Source organism: Notothenia coriiceps, unplaced genomic scaffold (genome assembly GCF_000735185.1).
Source record: "Notothenia coriiceps isolate Sejong01 unplaced genomic scaffold, NC01 NC01_scaffold00022119, whole genome shotgun sequence".
Classification (NCBI taxonomy): domain Eukaryota; kingdom Metazoa; phylum Chordata; class Actinopteri; order Perciformes; family Nototheniidae; genus Notothenia; species Notothenia coriiceps.
The window spans coordinates 89,517-103,605 of NW_011354820.1; the positions used below are offsets into that span (position 1 = coordinate 89,517).

Genomic DNA, 14,089 nt, shown 5'->3' on the forward strand with positions numbered 1-14,089 from the left:
CCTGACTCAACACGTCAAGTGATGGCAACAAAAAAAAAGGGAAATTGAGAAGCGGCTTCTTTCTCCGTAAAGAAATGACGGACCACGTTTCTGTATCTGTCCCTCCTAGAACTCTCTGCATGCAGTTTAATACTTGTGTCCCCAATGTTCGAACTAATATCTCTGTTTCTGTCTTTTTCTCTCTCTGTGTTTGTCACGCGTCTCTCCCTCTGTCCGTCTCTTCCCCATCCACAGGGCTTCTTGAAGAATGAGAGGGACAACGCCCTGCTGTCTGCCATCGAGGAGTCTCGCCGCAGGGTCAGTATCTGCCTAGTGTCTTATTGCTTGGTAACAAAAGCTACAGCTAAGACAACATTTAAACCCTAATGGAAGTATTGCAAAACCAACTTCTCAGGATTTTTGACATTCATACAGGTTCAATTGTTTAAATTTAAAAGGAGAAGAAGTGATTATCCTCTTTAGTCACATACATTAGTGGATCTTTATATGCCTCATTTGGAGTTTAACAAAATCGGATGAGATCTGCAGTGTGTGTGTGAACATTGGCACATCAAACTATAGGAACACTTAAAAAACATTTTTTTAGTAATCTGTCCTTCTGGTGCAAACCTTTTAGGGGATGGTTTTGAAATGGCTTCCCTGATGTGCAGAGCTAATACGCCCCGCGTTTAATTAGCTGCCGTTCCCATTATCTCCCCCTGCTCCCCGAGAGATGCAAAAAGGGACTTGTGTGCAAGGGTGGAAAACTCGAATGCATGCACTGATTAAAAAGAAAGCAGGTGTTAAAGATGTCCTTGCCAATTTCTATGTGACTGCAGCACCTGTAATGTGGGCTATTGGTCTGCTAAGTGACATATTTAGTCGAGTTTAAGTTTTCCGGTCTCACTGCGATTACCTAACATGAATATAATCTCAATTAAATTATACATTATTTGTTCTTTTAAGGCAGATACCATTTGAGAGAGGAAAAGGGCTAATAACAATACTACTGACTGTATTCATGTTTTCATTAAACAATGTTTATAACAAGAATGTCTTCAATTTCACTGTAAGCAATTGTGGAAACGAGATTTGCTTTAATGGGACACCTTGCATAAAAAAATAACCGTGTTCAGTCCTTTCTGTTCCACAAAGTGAGTATTGATATACTCTTTTGAAACAACCTTTTCTTTCGTGCACCCAATTTCTTCATTCTATCTTAGTGTTTGACAGACTGCAGTAACTCAACAATGCTTAAATTAAACTCTCATCCGGGCAATGAACAGGTTTACCAAGTAAATGGTGGCTTGAGTCCACATTAGTGTCTCCCTGAGCTGGAGATGGGAGGGATTCAATTATCTCACGTTCCCATTATCTCCTTTTGAGTCTCTATGGAGGGTTGAAATAGACGGCCCTGCGTCCTGGTGGAGTTGGACAATCTTGACGAGGGACTGCTGCTAAATGTGGTGCATGTGGAGATACGCCCCATTTATATAATGAACATCTATATTTCAATATGCTCCATGTGAGTTCCTGAGGTTGATGGCCACTACACAGTTATTCTTGCATTAAATCAGTCGCCATAATGTACTATGATGATGATGCCAATATAGCCAACGTGTGTGTAAACAAATTGATCACTTGATATTTAACACCAAGCATTTAAGGCAAGGCATTATAGTAGCTCTAATTACATAATATAATAACATTAACATGGTGCTCAACTGTCCTGTTCTCTTGTTACAAAAGTTTTTCAACTTTCAAGTCAAAACTGCTGCAGTATTATTTCTGTTTAATAAAGCTGTAGTGATTAATATGCATGCTATATTCAAACATGCACAATGTAAGAATGTGGACACCTGGGTGCACTTATGCATCGAGTGTGACGGAGTACCTGTTCCCTGCTTTGTTCAGACCTTCCTGCTGGCTGAAGAGTACCACCGAGAGTCCATGCTGGTGCAGTGGGAGCAGGTGAAGCAGAGAGTGCTACACACACTCCTCGGAGCCGGAGAGGACGCGCTGGACTTCAGTCAAGATGTGGAGGTACAGGAAACACAACGCAGAGCTGTTTTAACCGGAAAGAGAAGACTTCAAAACATATATATCTTTATTATTAGGGCTGCAAAATGAATTGAAAAGTTATGAAAATAGCTATTTGGACTCATGCAATATCCAAATTCAGTAAGTTCAATATTTGGTAAAGGCAACATTTGTGGGAAAATAGTTCTGAATGAAGTGCTGTGGAGAAGTCCCGGCCTACAAACAGTACTCTACAGACCTAATAACATCTCCATGTCAGGTACAGATCCTCTTTAAAAATCAAACAATGATGATTTAAATATATTTTTTAATGATAATGTGAATAATGTTTCACAAATAGTCATGTTGCAAATAATATCTTAATTGCAATATCTGCAAATATAATAGCAACTTGTCATTTTTCCCCCAAATCCTGCCATATTGACAAAATGTGTCTTTAAACATAATAGGAAAGTTCCAATACACGCAACACTTGCTGCTGAAGTTTACATTCTTTGGCTTAACTTGGATTTTTTATATTGATGAGACTTATTTGTATCAATAAATCTGCTCATCTGAAGTAGGTACACATACACGTTTGACTAGATCTATTTTAGTAGATGAATATGTTTCGTTAAAAAGATGCAGGTCCACAGCAGCTGCTTCTTTCTAATAATCAAAAGGCATTTTTTTGTCTTTTCTCAGTATTTTGCAGGATTTAAATTCCTAAAGAGCTCCATTGTAACAGTGTCAGCGTATTCCTCAGTTATCGTAACTTAGGCTGTGGATTGCGTAGAAAAGATTGATATATTAATTCTGTACAAAATATCCATTGAGCAGCTGTGTCATTTTGTTTCCAATTATTTTAGTCCCACACACAAAAAACATCTATACTAAATAATATTTAACTTTTTGGACTGAATATGTCGACTTTTAGAAAATCCTAATCTCTCAGGCTGATTCCTTGACACTGTGCGAGCTGTCTACACTCATCAAAACTAACCAGAGCAACATCTGAGACTTATCACTTCTATTTGTATCTCCTCCCTGAGAGAAGTATACTACTTTCATCCTGTGGCAGCCTATCCCAGCATGCATTGGGCATAAAACAAGAACAACTGTGGGATTGTCAAGTTAGACACAATTGACAGTTCAATTGGTAAATGATTGCAGTTTCTGTTGTTCCTAGCTTTATTTAACGTTCTATTTATTATTTATTGACTTTCTCCCTTTATTGCTGTTTGTTGTAGCCCAGCTTTGTGAGTGAAGTGACCGCTCCAGGAAGGAGTGCACTGGACAATGTGGAGGTGGCGTACGGACGACAGGTGAGTTGGCGCCAGTCTGATCATTTTGTTGTACAGTACATCGAAACTCTATGTAAAGGCGAAGAGTTTAATTTAGTATAACGGTAAACAAATACAAAATAACTTCCATCGTATTTTGTCTCAGCACTGCTATGTCTTTTATTTCATTTTATTCTACCCACTACTCAGTTCAATTTTTTTTGCAATTCTTTATTTAGAAAATAGTTGACAACATTTCACCATTTACAATGAAATAGACTTGCAGTTAACGGGTGACATAAAGGTTTGTAATAAGGAAGCAGCATGAACTTAAACCCTCCACTTCTCATTATCCTCTTTATTTATTCATTTTTTTGATGTGCACATTTTCTCATTTAAAGAATTGAGTTCAAGATTTAAAAATAGTGCTCTCTGGTAAACAAAATAATTAATCGTGACACAGTTTCCGACACAGTCAGACTGTTAAACAAACGTGGATTTTTGTTATGTGTAAATAAATAAATAAATAAATAACAGAAGTGATATATCTTGCTGTGATGGCCTTGGTTAAATCTAATGAATACATTTGCTGTTAAATTTACTTAAATCTAAAAACAAAATCCACCTCTTGAATTGACTAAAGTGAGTCGAAAACATGGTGGAGAAGAGTCTGTTTGTGATGGTTCAGTTGAAATGGGGTCACAGTGAGCCAGAAAGAGGCAGATCAGACATATTGATTGATTGAGTGGAAGAGGGGGACTCTGGGTAATTCTCTCTCACTCTGTCTCTATCGTCCCTCGTCGTCCCTCTGACCTTCTCTCTCCGTTTTCCTCTGATCTGAATTTAATGTGGCTTTACCTCTGACCATGTGTCGACACATTGCGTGCGGCGTAATTGGTCTAGTTTTTGTTATCCTCTTCGATGACCTTCTAAACATTTTCATCCTTTTTTTCTTGTTTTTTGTCGTGAACCATTTCACTCGGTGGACATAGGTTTAGCTTTTACTTAATAGCTGGGGATGGAGTAGTAGGTGGATTTACAGTTTTAAACAACAACTACATTTTTAAAAGTGACCGAGAGAGCTTATGATCTTTTATCTTTTATCCCCCTCTTTTTTGTCTTTTTCAGATTTACATTTTCAATGAGAAGATAGTGAATGGTCACATCCAGCCTAACCTGGGAGATTTATGTGCTTCTGTAGCAGAAAGCCTGGATGACAAGGTAAGATCATCTGCTATCAAACATTTCTTTTTTCACATTTAATGATAAAGTCCTCTGCAAAAATACAGGTAAGTTTTGCTTATTCTTTTTTATTTTAATACACTCATTTATGTTACTGTTGCAGAATGTATCAGACATGTGGCTGATGGTGAAGCAGATGACTGATGTTTTACTGGTTCCCGCCAAAGACACGCTCAAAAGTCGCATCTCTGTTGAAATGCAAATGGCCTTCGTACGCCAGGCGCTCAACTTCCTGGAGAACAGGTAACTGTGATTTATTTATCCTGTTCATTAAGAAGTTAAGTAAATCGGAATTAGCACTATACAGATAGTAGTTTAAATTAGGGCAGTCAAACGATTAAAAAATGTAATCAGATTAATCACAGCTTAAAAATTAATTCATCATGATTAATCACCATTTGAACTATGTTCAAAATATGCCATTTCTTTATGTATATTGTTGTGGGAATGGAAAGATAAATGAAAGATGGCGGATATATCCATTTAACATACAGTATGTATGTTTATTATAACATTGTTCTGTGTGTCAAAATGAAAGACCGCCCACACACCTATCAATCATCAAACCGTGGGGTCTTATTTCATTACGTGTTGATTTCTATCAACACGTAATCTTGCATCGATATATATATATAGAGATATACTACAGCAAAAGTATTCTCCGTCGGGACTTCCTGCAACAACACCACGCCGTTATCTTGATTCTGATTGGCCAGAAGACATTATCAAAGATGTTCTATTGAGAAGACGATCACTACGTGACAAAAGTTTTCAAAGCCGTTTCTAGTCTTCGGTATTTCCAGACACACTTGTCTGGAAATACCGAAGACTAGAAACGGCTTTGAAAACTTTTGTCACGTAGTGATCGTCTTCTCAATAGAACATCTTTGATAATGTCTTCTGGCCAATCNTTGTATAACACTAAAAAAAGTACTAAATTATTATTAGTAATAGTTGGAAAAATGAAGAGAAGGGACGGGAGATATTTTACAACAACAACCATAACGGACGGGTAAAACCTACTTTACCTTCTCCCTTTGAAGGGTCGTACGTTATAAAAAATTGGTGTTACTGGGTATAGTGACTTTTCGGGTACTACGAGGAGAACATGTCCACCGTCCATCTCCTAACTATCTCATCGAGTTTTTCCATTTTCCTCTAACGACAAATGTTTTAACAAGGTGATGGTCACCCTTAAACACTTACCCGACCAGGGTCCGTCCTATATATAAACCGTCGCCCTTGAAGACAGTTTTTCTTATTTGATAATCTATTCGAGTAAAAAATAGTAAGGGTAAGGGTTTTTCTTAAAGGTTAGAACTAACTGGTGTCAATCTTCTAACCATTGCCGATAACCCTTGATTGAAGAGGCCATTAACCCTAATCTAAATCCATTGGATTTGGTTAAATCCCCCTCTTTTACAATACAATTATAAATAACTCTATAACGACGCACCCTTTTTTGTTCCAGAAAATTGTAACATTAAACCCGGATTCGTTTATCCCCGTGGGTTGTGGATAAATCCCTTTACCCACTAAACCCCTTAATTTCAGGGTCCTACACGGTATAACGAACATCCAAGAACCCGTAGTACACGTGATGGAAAATTTTTTTACAGAGTAGGACCTAAACCAAAACAGCATGACAAAGTAACTCTCGATAAACCATTGTAAAGCCACTTATTAGTTTTAACTTAATTAAACCTAACAGAAGATTGATTGTCTCATTTTTCCAATAATGGTAAACTAAAAAAAACCGAAAAAAAAGGTCCTACAATATGCGTCCAAAAGTTCTTTTCACTTTTTAGAAATTCTGTGAAAAGGTTGTTCCTGCGTAAAAAGACGATAGTGGGACAGAGGGCGGGAAAACTGCACACAATACCCCAGTAAACAAGACCTTTAACAGTAAAAGCTCACCCCTGGCTTTTTTTTTTGAGTAGTCACGAATTGTCCCAATTATTATGTCATTTTGGGGTTTCTCCATAACGCTCTTTTTGGGTATGGTCAGTTACCGCTTTTTCTTAATAACAAGGTTTAATTGGTAACTGCAGTGTGCGGTTGGCTCTCCGCACAGCAGTGTGTCCTTCAACCTTAATAGTTCGACAGGACCCGATCGACAACAACTACGACTCAACGACCAACAACCGGAACACAACCAGAATAGACGAGGGACGTACTTGGTAAATATTTGGGTCTTTCCCTGTGCCACCCGTAAATGTAAATGGCGGAAGGTGCCGAAGATTCAACTGTTCCCTTCGCAGAGCGTCGGCTCCTGAAACTTAAACGCGGATCACGACTTTCTCGATCCGAAGTTTCGAACCTTCGGAGGACCAACTCTCCTCTTTCCTCCCTTCGTCTGGCCGAGAAGGCACGAAACAAATCGCAGCACCGGTCACGAATTGACGCTATAAATAAAAAACAGAAACAAGAACCTAACTTACACCCTAAAATAAAGGAGTTGATCCTGATATAGACGTACATATAGTAAATGGGTCATGGTGATCACCGTCGATCGGAAGAGTCGATTGCAATCGGGATCGCCGTAATATTTGTCAAACAACAGCTCCGCCGACCTACGTAAAGCACATTGACCGGCGGAGACCGTCTATTGTGTCCGTTGTCACAGGTATAAGTCCGAGACTGTCTCTTCCACAACCAGCACGGAATAAAGGTCCGACAACAGGGGACCTAGTCGCACGACAAAACCTCTGCGTTCCGGTCGTGCCACTTTGGCCCCCCCTTTCATAACTAGTATTCTCGAAGAATCGCCTAGTTAAACACCAAGCTACTTGGCAGGCAGAATAAGCAAGCCAAATAAGGGGCGAGAGCTCACCTAACGTAAAAAAAGGTAGACGTAAGCTAAATTTTGGGTTCGCTTGTTCATTATTCCCAATGACCTTGTCGAACCGGGAACAAACAAATCCCACGGACTGTCCAACGCATAAACAAAACGATGTTCGACAGTCAAAAGTGACATGTAACAATTTATCAATAAAAAAATTTGCATACTTAATGATGCCTCCGAGAACACCTAGAGAAAATTATAATTTGGTGTGGACAACCTCTCTTCCCCCGGTGAGAATGGGTAATACACTAACAACGAACTAACCATGTAACTTGTAACAAGTGAGGAACTATATAATTATTACTGAAAGCAATTCAATAATTCAAGTTTTGAAATAAGAGCTCTTTTATAAATGTCCATTCTAGTGGAAGTCAGGGTGCATCTTCATGGACTTAATTACTCATTTTTGCAATATTGTTGCAGGAGACGGAACTGAAGCAGACATAGGCCTATTCTATACCAGATAGTTCAGGGAGATTCAGATTTGGAGCTCTCAGATGATGAGAGATAACCATGGGCGTAGGAAGCATCAATGTGGGTGAGACAATTTGACGGGGGGTGTGGGCAGGTTGTGGACCTCACCTCCTCTAGGGGAAGATTTTTTTTTATGTTGAAGCTAAATGCATCAATTTGCTGCACTTTGAGAGCAAAGTTAGGGACTAAATCTATGGATACATCTCTCAACAAGACCCATGTGAAACAGAAGTGTTTCAAACAGACTGACTTTTTCTTTATGCATATTTTACAAATCACTCCCCTTTTAAACTGTATTTTTGTTTTACTGTCCTATAGTATGAGTTGGAATTATTTCATACCTGTTATTCTCTTGTTTTTTATAATGATCATATAAAAGGTGTGCCTTGGAAATACTACAGCCGGTACTTTCCGGGTTTATCCCCACCACAGGTGCGGCTACCACATCGGTAGTTTAAACTCAAACCGCCTCCGTGCGAAGCAATGCAGGCTGATGCTCTTTGGCCGCTAAAGCCCAAGGACCACACAGTCCCCGGAATTATGAGGTACCCAGAAATAGGTGAGCAAGCGAGAAACATCTCGCGACCGTACAGACAAGAATAAGGTTTAGGTAAGTGAAACGAATAACCCTCTTACCCGGGTTAGGTTACCTTTAAGGCGAGGTCAAAAGTACGATACACAACGCATCTGACTACAGGAAATCAACACCGGGTCTCCGCTAGACAAGTTAAGACAGTTATTAGTAATGTTATTTCGGTAGCTTTTTTCTTATCCTAATGTCTAATTTTCAATAAGACCCCAGAAACACATCAGACAACCGACACACACACCCGTGCTGCTCGCGTAAAAACATCACTCGCCTCGCCCTCTCTCTCTCTTGCTCCTCTCGCGGATTGCATCTGAATGTATTCCCCTTCAACAAAGAGTGTTCCTCCCTCCCTCTCGAGAGAGGAGAGGTCCCTGTTTAGAATATATGCAGTCGAGGTCCCGCATTTTCCCTGGAGTACTCAACAAATCTTAAGCCAACGAAATCAATTTTCAATAGAGNTAAAACAAAAATACAGTTTAAAAGGGGAGTGATTTGTAAAATATGCATAAAGAAAAAGTCAGTCTGTTTGAAACACTTCTGTTTCACATGGGTCTTGTTGAGAGATGTATCCATAGATTTAGTCCCTAACTTTGCTCTCAAAGTGCAGCAAATTGATGCATTTAGCTTCAACATTTAAAAAAAAAATCTTCCCGGGGGAGCATGCCCCCGGACCCCGAGGTGAGGTCCACAACCTGCCCACAACCTCATTTCTGACTCTTCCCTTCAGCCTCTCCCCGACTTCAGAGAACAAGCTTCGTCTGCACTACCGCAGAGTGCTGAGGAACAGCGCCGACCCCTACAAGAGAGCCGTCTACTGCCTGATCGGGAAATGTGACATCAGTGATAACCATGGAGAGGTGGCCGACAAGACGGAAGACTACCTCTGGCTGAAGGTACAGTATACTACCAGTTGCCAGCGGAGAAATTGGCCCAGTTAAGGATCATCGATAACATTTCTAGGGCTGTACTATTGGCATTTGTTTGACTTGTCTTGGTTTCACTATATCCTAAAAGGAGTCTTTCTTGTTCTGTATTTTTGTGTATGGTGTTTTGTCCCTGCAGTTGAACCAGGTGTGTTTTGATGATGACGGCAGCAGCTCTTCTCAGGACAGACTGACCCTGCCACAGCTGCAGAAACAGCTGCTGGAGGACTACGGTATGGATCTGCATTTCTGTAAAAACTTTACAAATATTCAAAATTCCCAACAATCGTGTTGTCTTACGTTACCCTCCCCACCTACCTCCGTTTCATTTCCATTATCTTCTACTGGATAGTCATTTAGAAGCTGTTGCAAAGGGAGAACAGGCAAAGATGTGTGCATGCTTTCTTTTGGTTGCTTTCCTTATCTAAACATTGTTGTAAATGTCTCTTGAGATTTTATTACCCTATATTTAAAAAGAGCCAGAACAGGTTCAAATTGTGCAGCTCTGGGTGTAAAGAAGGTAGATGTAATCAAATTACATCAGTCAACCAAATACCTTTTTTTCCTGTCAGCTCAGAATATTGATCTAAAAAGTAGCAGCAAATTCTGATCCTTTTGAGTTTGTTAAAGAGTTAACCAGAATCTGTTTCTGAATAAATGTCTAAACTGCAACATGTAGGAATAGCAACACACTCTCGCATCTTTTGTGCTTGTGATTCAGACAAGAGGGTTTAATTACTTGTCAGTGCTACAACTGCCAGTCACCTGCTGCCTGCGCAGAAAATGAAAGCCTGCCTCCCGCCTCGTCTCTCTAAAGGCTTATCAAGTGCCTTCAGGAAAGTAAAAAGAAACAGCTGCAGCTTAAACTCTCGCCCGACCGCGCTTCCTCCAGGCTGACTCACACTGTTCCCCTGATTTCTCTTTAAAAATGCTGTGTCCTTGATGTCTCATCACAATGAGGATCACAAGGGGGGAGAAGAGGGCACACTTTTAGTCTCTCCACAGACGCTTTCACGATGTTGCACATGAAAAATGACAACAGTGCTTTTGTTAAAGCTGCAAAACTAGCACTACATAAAAGTGCCTTCTCCAGTGCTTAAAATATAATTCTAGAATCCAATAGATACAAGAGATAATCTGTATACAATAAACGTAAAAAATTACTGACAAGCACATTTGATTATGGCATCAGTAGCATGTTATCATTTCCCATCCTAAGTGATGATGAGCCTACTTTGAACACATTTCAAAAATAAAACTCCCCTCTTAAGCAACCACATGCTTCCTGATACATAAAAAAAAAAGCAAGCGTAAGGGCATTAGGCCTTCCCTCCCACAGACTGAGAAAGCACCCTTTTCTCCCCTGGGTGTTTCCTTCTCCACACGCCAACCCTGCTCCGTCCTGATAAGGCTGCACTCCTCTCCCTCTCCCCCGCCTCGCTCGTTGGGAAGTACAGCCTAAGGCCTCATTCTGTTTTCGCTCATGTCTGGCAGTGTTCCTTGTTGTCCTCCATCTTGCCTCACAGCGGGGCGTAAAGCCCAAAGCCTCTCTTAATTTCTCTCACATACTGCCAGAGCTCTCGAGCCTCGTCTGTTCTGTTTCTCCGTCCTTCGCTCACTCACGCGTCTCTGTCCTCCTCTTTTCTCCTTCCACCTGTTCCCTCTCTTTCCTCCCTCGGATTTCCATCCTCTTTCTCCTGTTCTATTCTCCTTTGCATTTGTTCTTTCTCTTTTCTTGTTTGCGCAATCCGCTGCAGCCCTCCCCCACACTCTTATCTCTCTTCCTTCGTCCTTTTTCTCCTCTTCATCGCTCCCTCCCTCTCTCCTCCTCTCATGCGCTTTCCCTTTTTGAACTAAAGTGCTGTAAGTCTGAGATAAGGCTATGAAATGGCTGACATGGTCCACCCTGCTCTACTCAAACTTTCTGCCAGCGAGAGGATTAAGGATTATAATTAAAAAAGTAAACTTGATGACTAAGTACCTGCGCTTGACAGAATGTTTTCAATTTCTCACATGTTAGTTGCCGTAGCAACTGTCAACAATTGAGCTGACATTTATGGACCTGGAGTTAAATTGGTATTATAATAAAATAATTTAAATAAGGGCAATTGAAAGAGTTTCTATATGAAGTGTCAGGCAGTCATCAATTCCTTTTTTATCAAACACAGACATCATTATTATTCTTGATTCAACAGCCTTTCTGTACAGACTGTTTGATTGACAGGTCCCTCCTCTCTGCCGGCGTGTACTAACTCTAGTTCCTGAGGTAAAAAGGTGACCTCACATTATAATTCCCATCATAGCTCAGCCCACTACAACCTGAGCAGAGGTCAAATCAGGAAAAAATGAAAATACCTGTATTGGTGTGAAAAGCCTTTAAGACCAGTATTGTTTCAATACCACAATTATAGTCAGTTTATTTAGCTGTAATAAAAATAATTTTAAGAAGCACCATGTCAACGCATGTGGTGGGAGTCCGTCTGATTTATTGCAAGTCATCCCTGCTCTTTATTCCCCTTCTTTCCGGTCACCTCTGGATTGTCCTTCTTTCTTTTTTTAAATGCCCCAAAAACACTTTGATGTCATCTTGTGAACGTTCTAAAATTAATAGAAAATGTGTCGAAGAATAGAAGTGTTGTCCATTTTTCCCCATGATTAAATGAAACAATCAAAATCATTGTCTCAATTTTGCCCTCGGTGGTCCTATGCCTCATTTCCGCTGGAGAGTTTGGCTTAACATGACTTAACTTAATTAGACAAGGGATGGTCTGTTTCTTTATTTCATTTTCAACTACAGATAGTTCCAGATTTTCAGTCAAAAGCAAGAACGACAGCTCTTGAAACAGCCTTGACATTTCCATCATTGTCAACACTACGCTTGCCACTTAGAGTATTGCGGGCTGCCATTTTTTCAAGTCAAGTAAATAATTGCCGTTCCTTATGATTAGTAGATCAATCAGTGGTCTTCAGTGTTTTTACTCCACAAGAATTACCAGGCACTGTCCGACAACTTTAGTCAGACATTTCTCAGAGTAAATGTGGACAAATCTGACATTACAGGGTGTGACGTCTTTCTTCCTGACGTTTCAGTAATGCTGAAACACTTCCACACTTGGACTGACATCCAACCTAACCCCCTCTCTCTTATCTTGTGTCCAACAGGAGAGTCTCATTTCTCCGCCAGCCAGCAGCCCTTCCTGTATTTCCAGGTGTTGTTCCTGACGGCTCAGTTCGAGGCGGCCGTGGCCTTCTTGTTCCGCGCCGAGAGGCTCCGGAGTCACGCTGTGCATGTGGCGCTGGTGCTGTACGAGCTGCGGCTGCTGCTGAAGTCGTCTGGCCAGAGCGCTCAGCTGTGTGAGTGTAACCAGCGTCTTTCTGTAGGGGGGTGCAGACACTTGAGACATACATTTTAATTAAAGAAAATGTGTTTACCACATGCAGTGAGCCAGGAGCACGGAGACCCTCCCATGGTTCGCCGCCTGAACTTCATCCGTCTGCTCATGCTGTACACCCGCAAGTTTGAGTCCACTGATCCTCGGGAAGCCCTGCAGTACTTCTACTTCTTACGGTAAGTGCGCCCACACTCTTACATGGACACCGTCTATTTCTCCCATATTTTATAAAGATAATTGTTAAGGTGGTTCTCTAAGAGATATGAGTCAGATATGACTCAGCTATTGCTATCTACTGATGTTCACCACAATGCCTCTGTCTCCAATTCTTATTCTTTTTCTCTCTTTTCTGCAGCAATGAGAAGGACACCCAGGGAGAAAACATGTTCATGCGATGCGTCAGTGAACTGGTTATTGAGAGTCGAGAGGTGAGTGACCCACATTAACACAGAGACCTTCTGGGAAATACTTGTGCCGATTGCATTTCAACACAGGTAATATATAACTGATACACAAGGGCCCACTAGACGATGGGTCAGTAGATCCATTATGGAGCCTTGTTCCTTTAACAAGGTCAGAGCAGATATCCATTTGAATGTTTTTCTTTGTTCCCGATCAATCCAATACTTCAGTTAAATAGCTTTGGGGTGGGAACAAAGATATGGTTTTTACCCCAAGAAGAACAATATTTGTTGCACAGTTTGTAAAAATTAATTGTTTTCAAATTAATCAAAGAGTTTTACAGCAACAAATTCCAAAACCTTTCCCTCAGTAGATAATTTTAGTCATAGACAACTACCGTAATTTTCGGACTATAAGGCGCACCTGAATATAAGCCGCAGCAGCTAAATTGAATGATGTGTACATATATAAGCCGCACTGGACTATAAGCCGCAGGTGTTTTAATGTTTAATTACCATATGTAAGGGTTCGTGCACAGAGGGGATTGTCGGGAAAGAGATGGCTGTTTGAGGAAGCTCCCATTTATTAACATTTCAACAAACAAGTTGCATATTTGCATAACGTATTCAAGTGTTACCATTTAGTGCAATTTGCACTAAATGGTAACACTTGAATACGTTATGCAAATATGCAACTTGTTTGTTGAAATGTTAATAAATGGGAGCTTCCTCAAACAGCCATCTCTTTCCNATACATCCCACCAGTGGCAGCGCTGGGGTAGGGTACACCCATACCAAGAAATGGCTTAGCCCCACCATGAAAAATGATGTTAAAGTAAGCAAAATAAAGTCTGCCAACTCGGGGAGTAAATTCCACAGACAGCAGTTAGTAAGATTGATTTCAGTAGCCACTTGTCTGGAACTAGACTGCCAAGGCACACA

At 40.6% G+C, this 14,089-nt stretch overlaps 1 protein-coding gene across 1 annotated transcript in view; it reads left to right on the forward strand.

Moving 5' to 3' along the window:
* The first annotated feature begins 236 nt into the window (after positions 1–236).
* The window catches only part of nup93 (nucleoporin 93), a 17,757-nt gene continuing 3,904 nt past the window's right edge, over positions 237–14,089 (forward strand). Inside the window, exons 1-10 of the mRNA XM_010780687.1 lie at positions 237–297; positions 1,894–2,022; positions 3,249–3,323; positions 4,410–4,502; positions 4,627–4,769; positions 9,159–9,324; positions 9,494–9,587; positions 12,517–12,708; positions 12,796–12,922; positions 13,102–13,178. Coding sequence (XP_010778989.1) covers positions 1,930–2,022; positions 3,249–3,323; positions 4,410–4,502; positions 4,627–4,769; positions 9,159–9,324; positions 9,494–9,587; positions 12,517–12,708; positions 12,796–12,922; positions 13,102–13,178 — 1,060 coding nt within the window. The 5' untranslated portion in view covers positions 237–297; positions 1,894–1,929. The remainder of the gene's footprint in view (positions 298–1,893; positions 2,023–3,248; positions 3,324–4,409; positions 4,503–4,626; positions 4,770–9,158; positions 9,325–9,493; positions 9,588–12,516; positions 12,709–12,795; positions 12,923–13,101; positions 13,179–14,089) is intronic.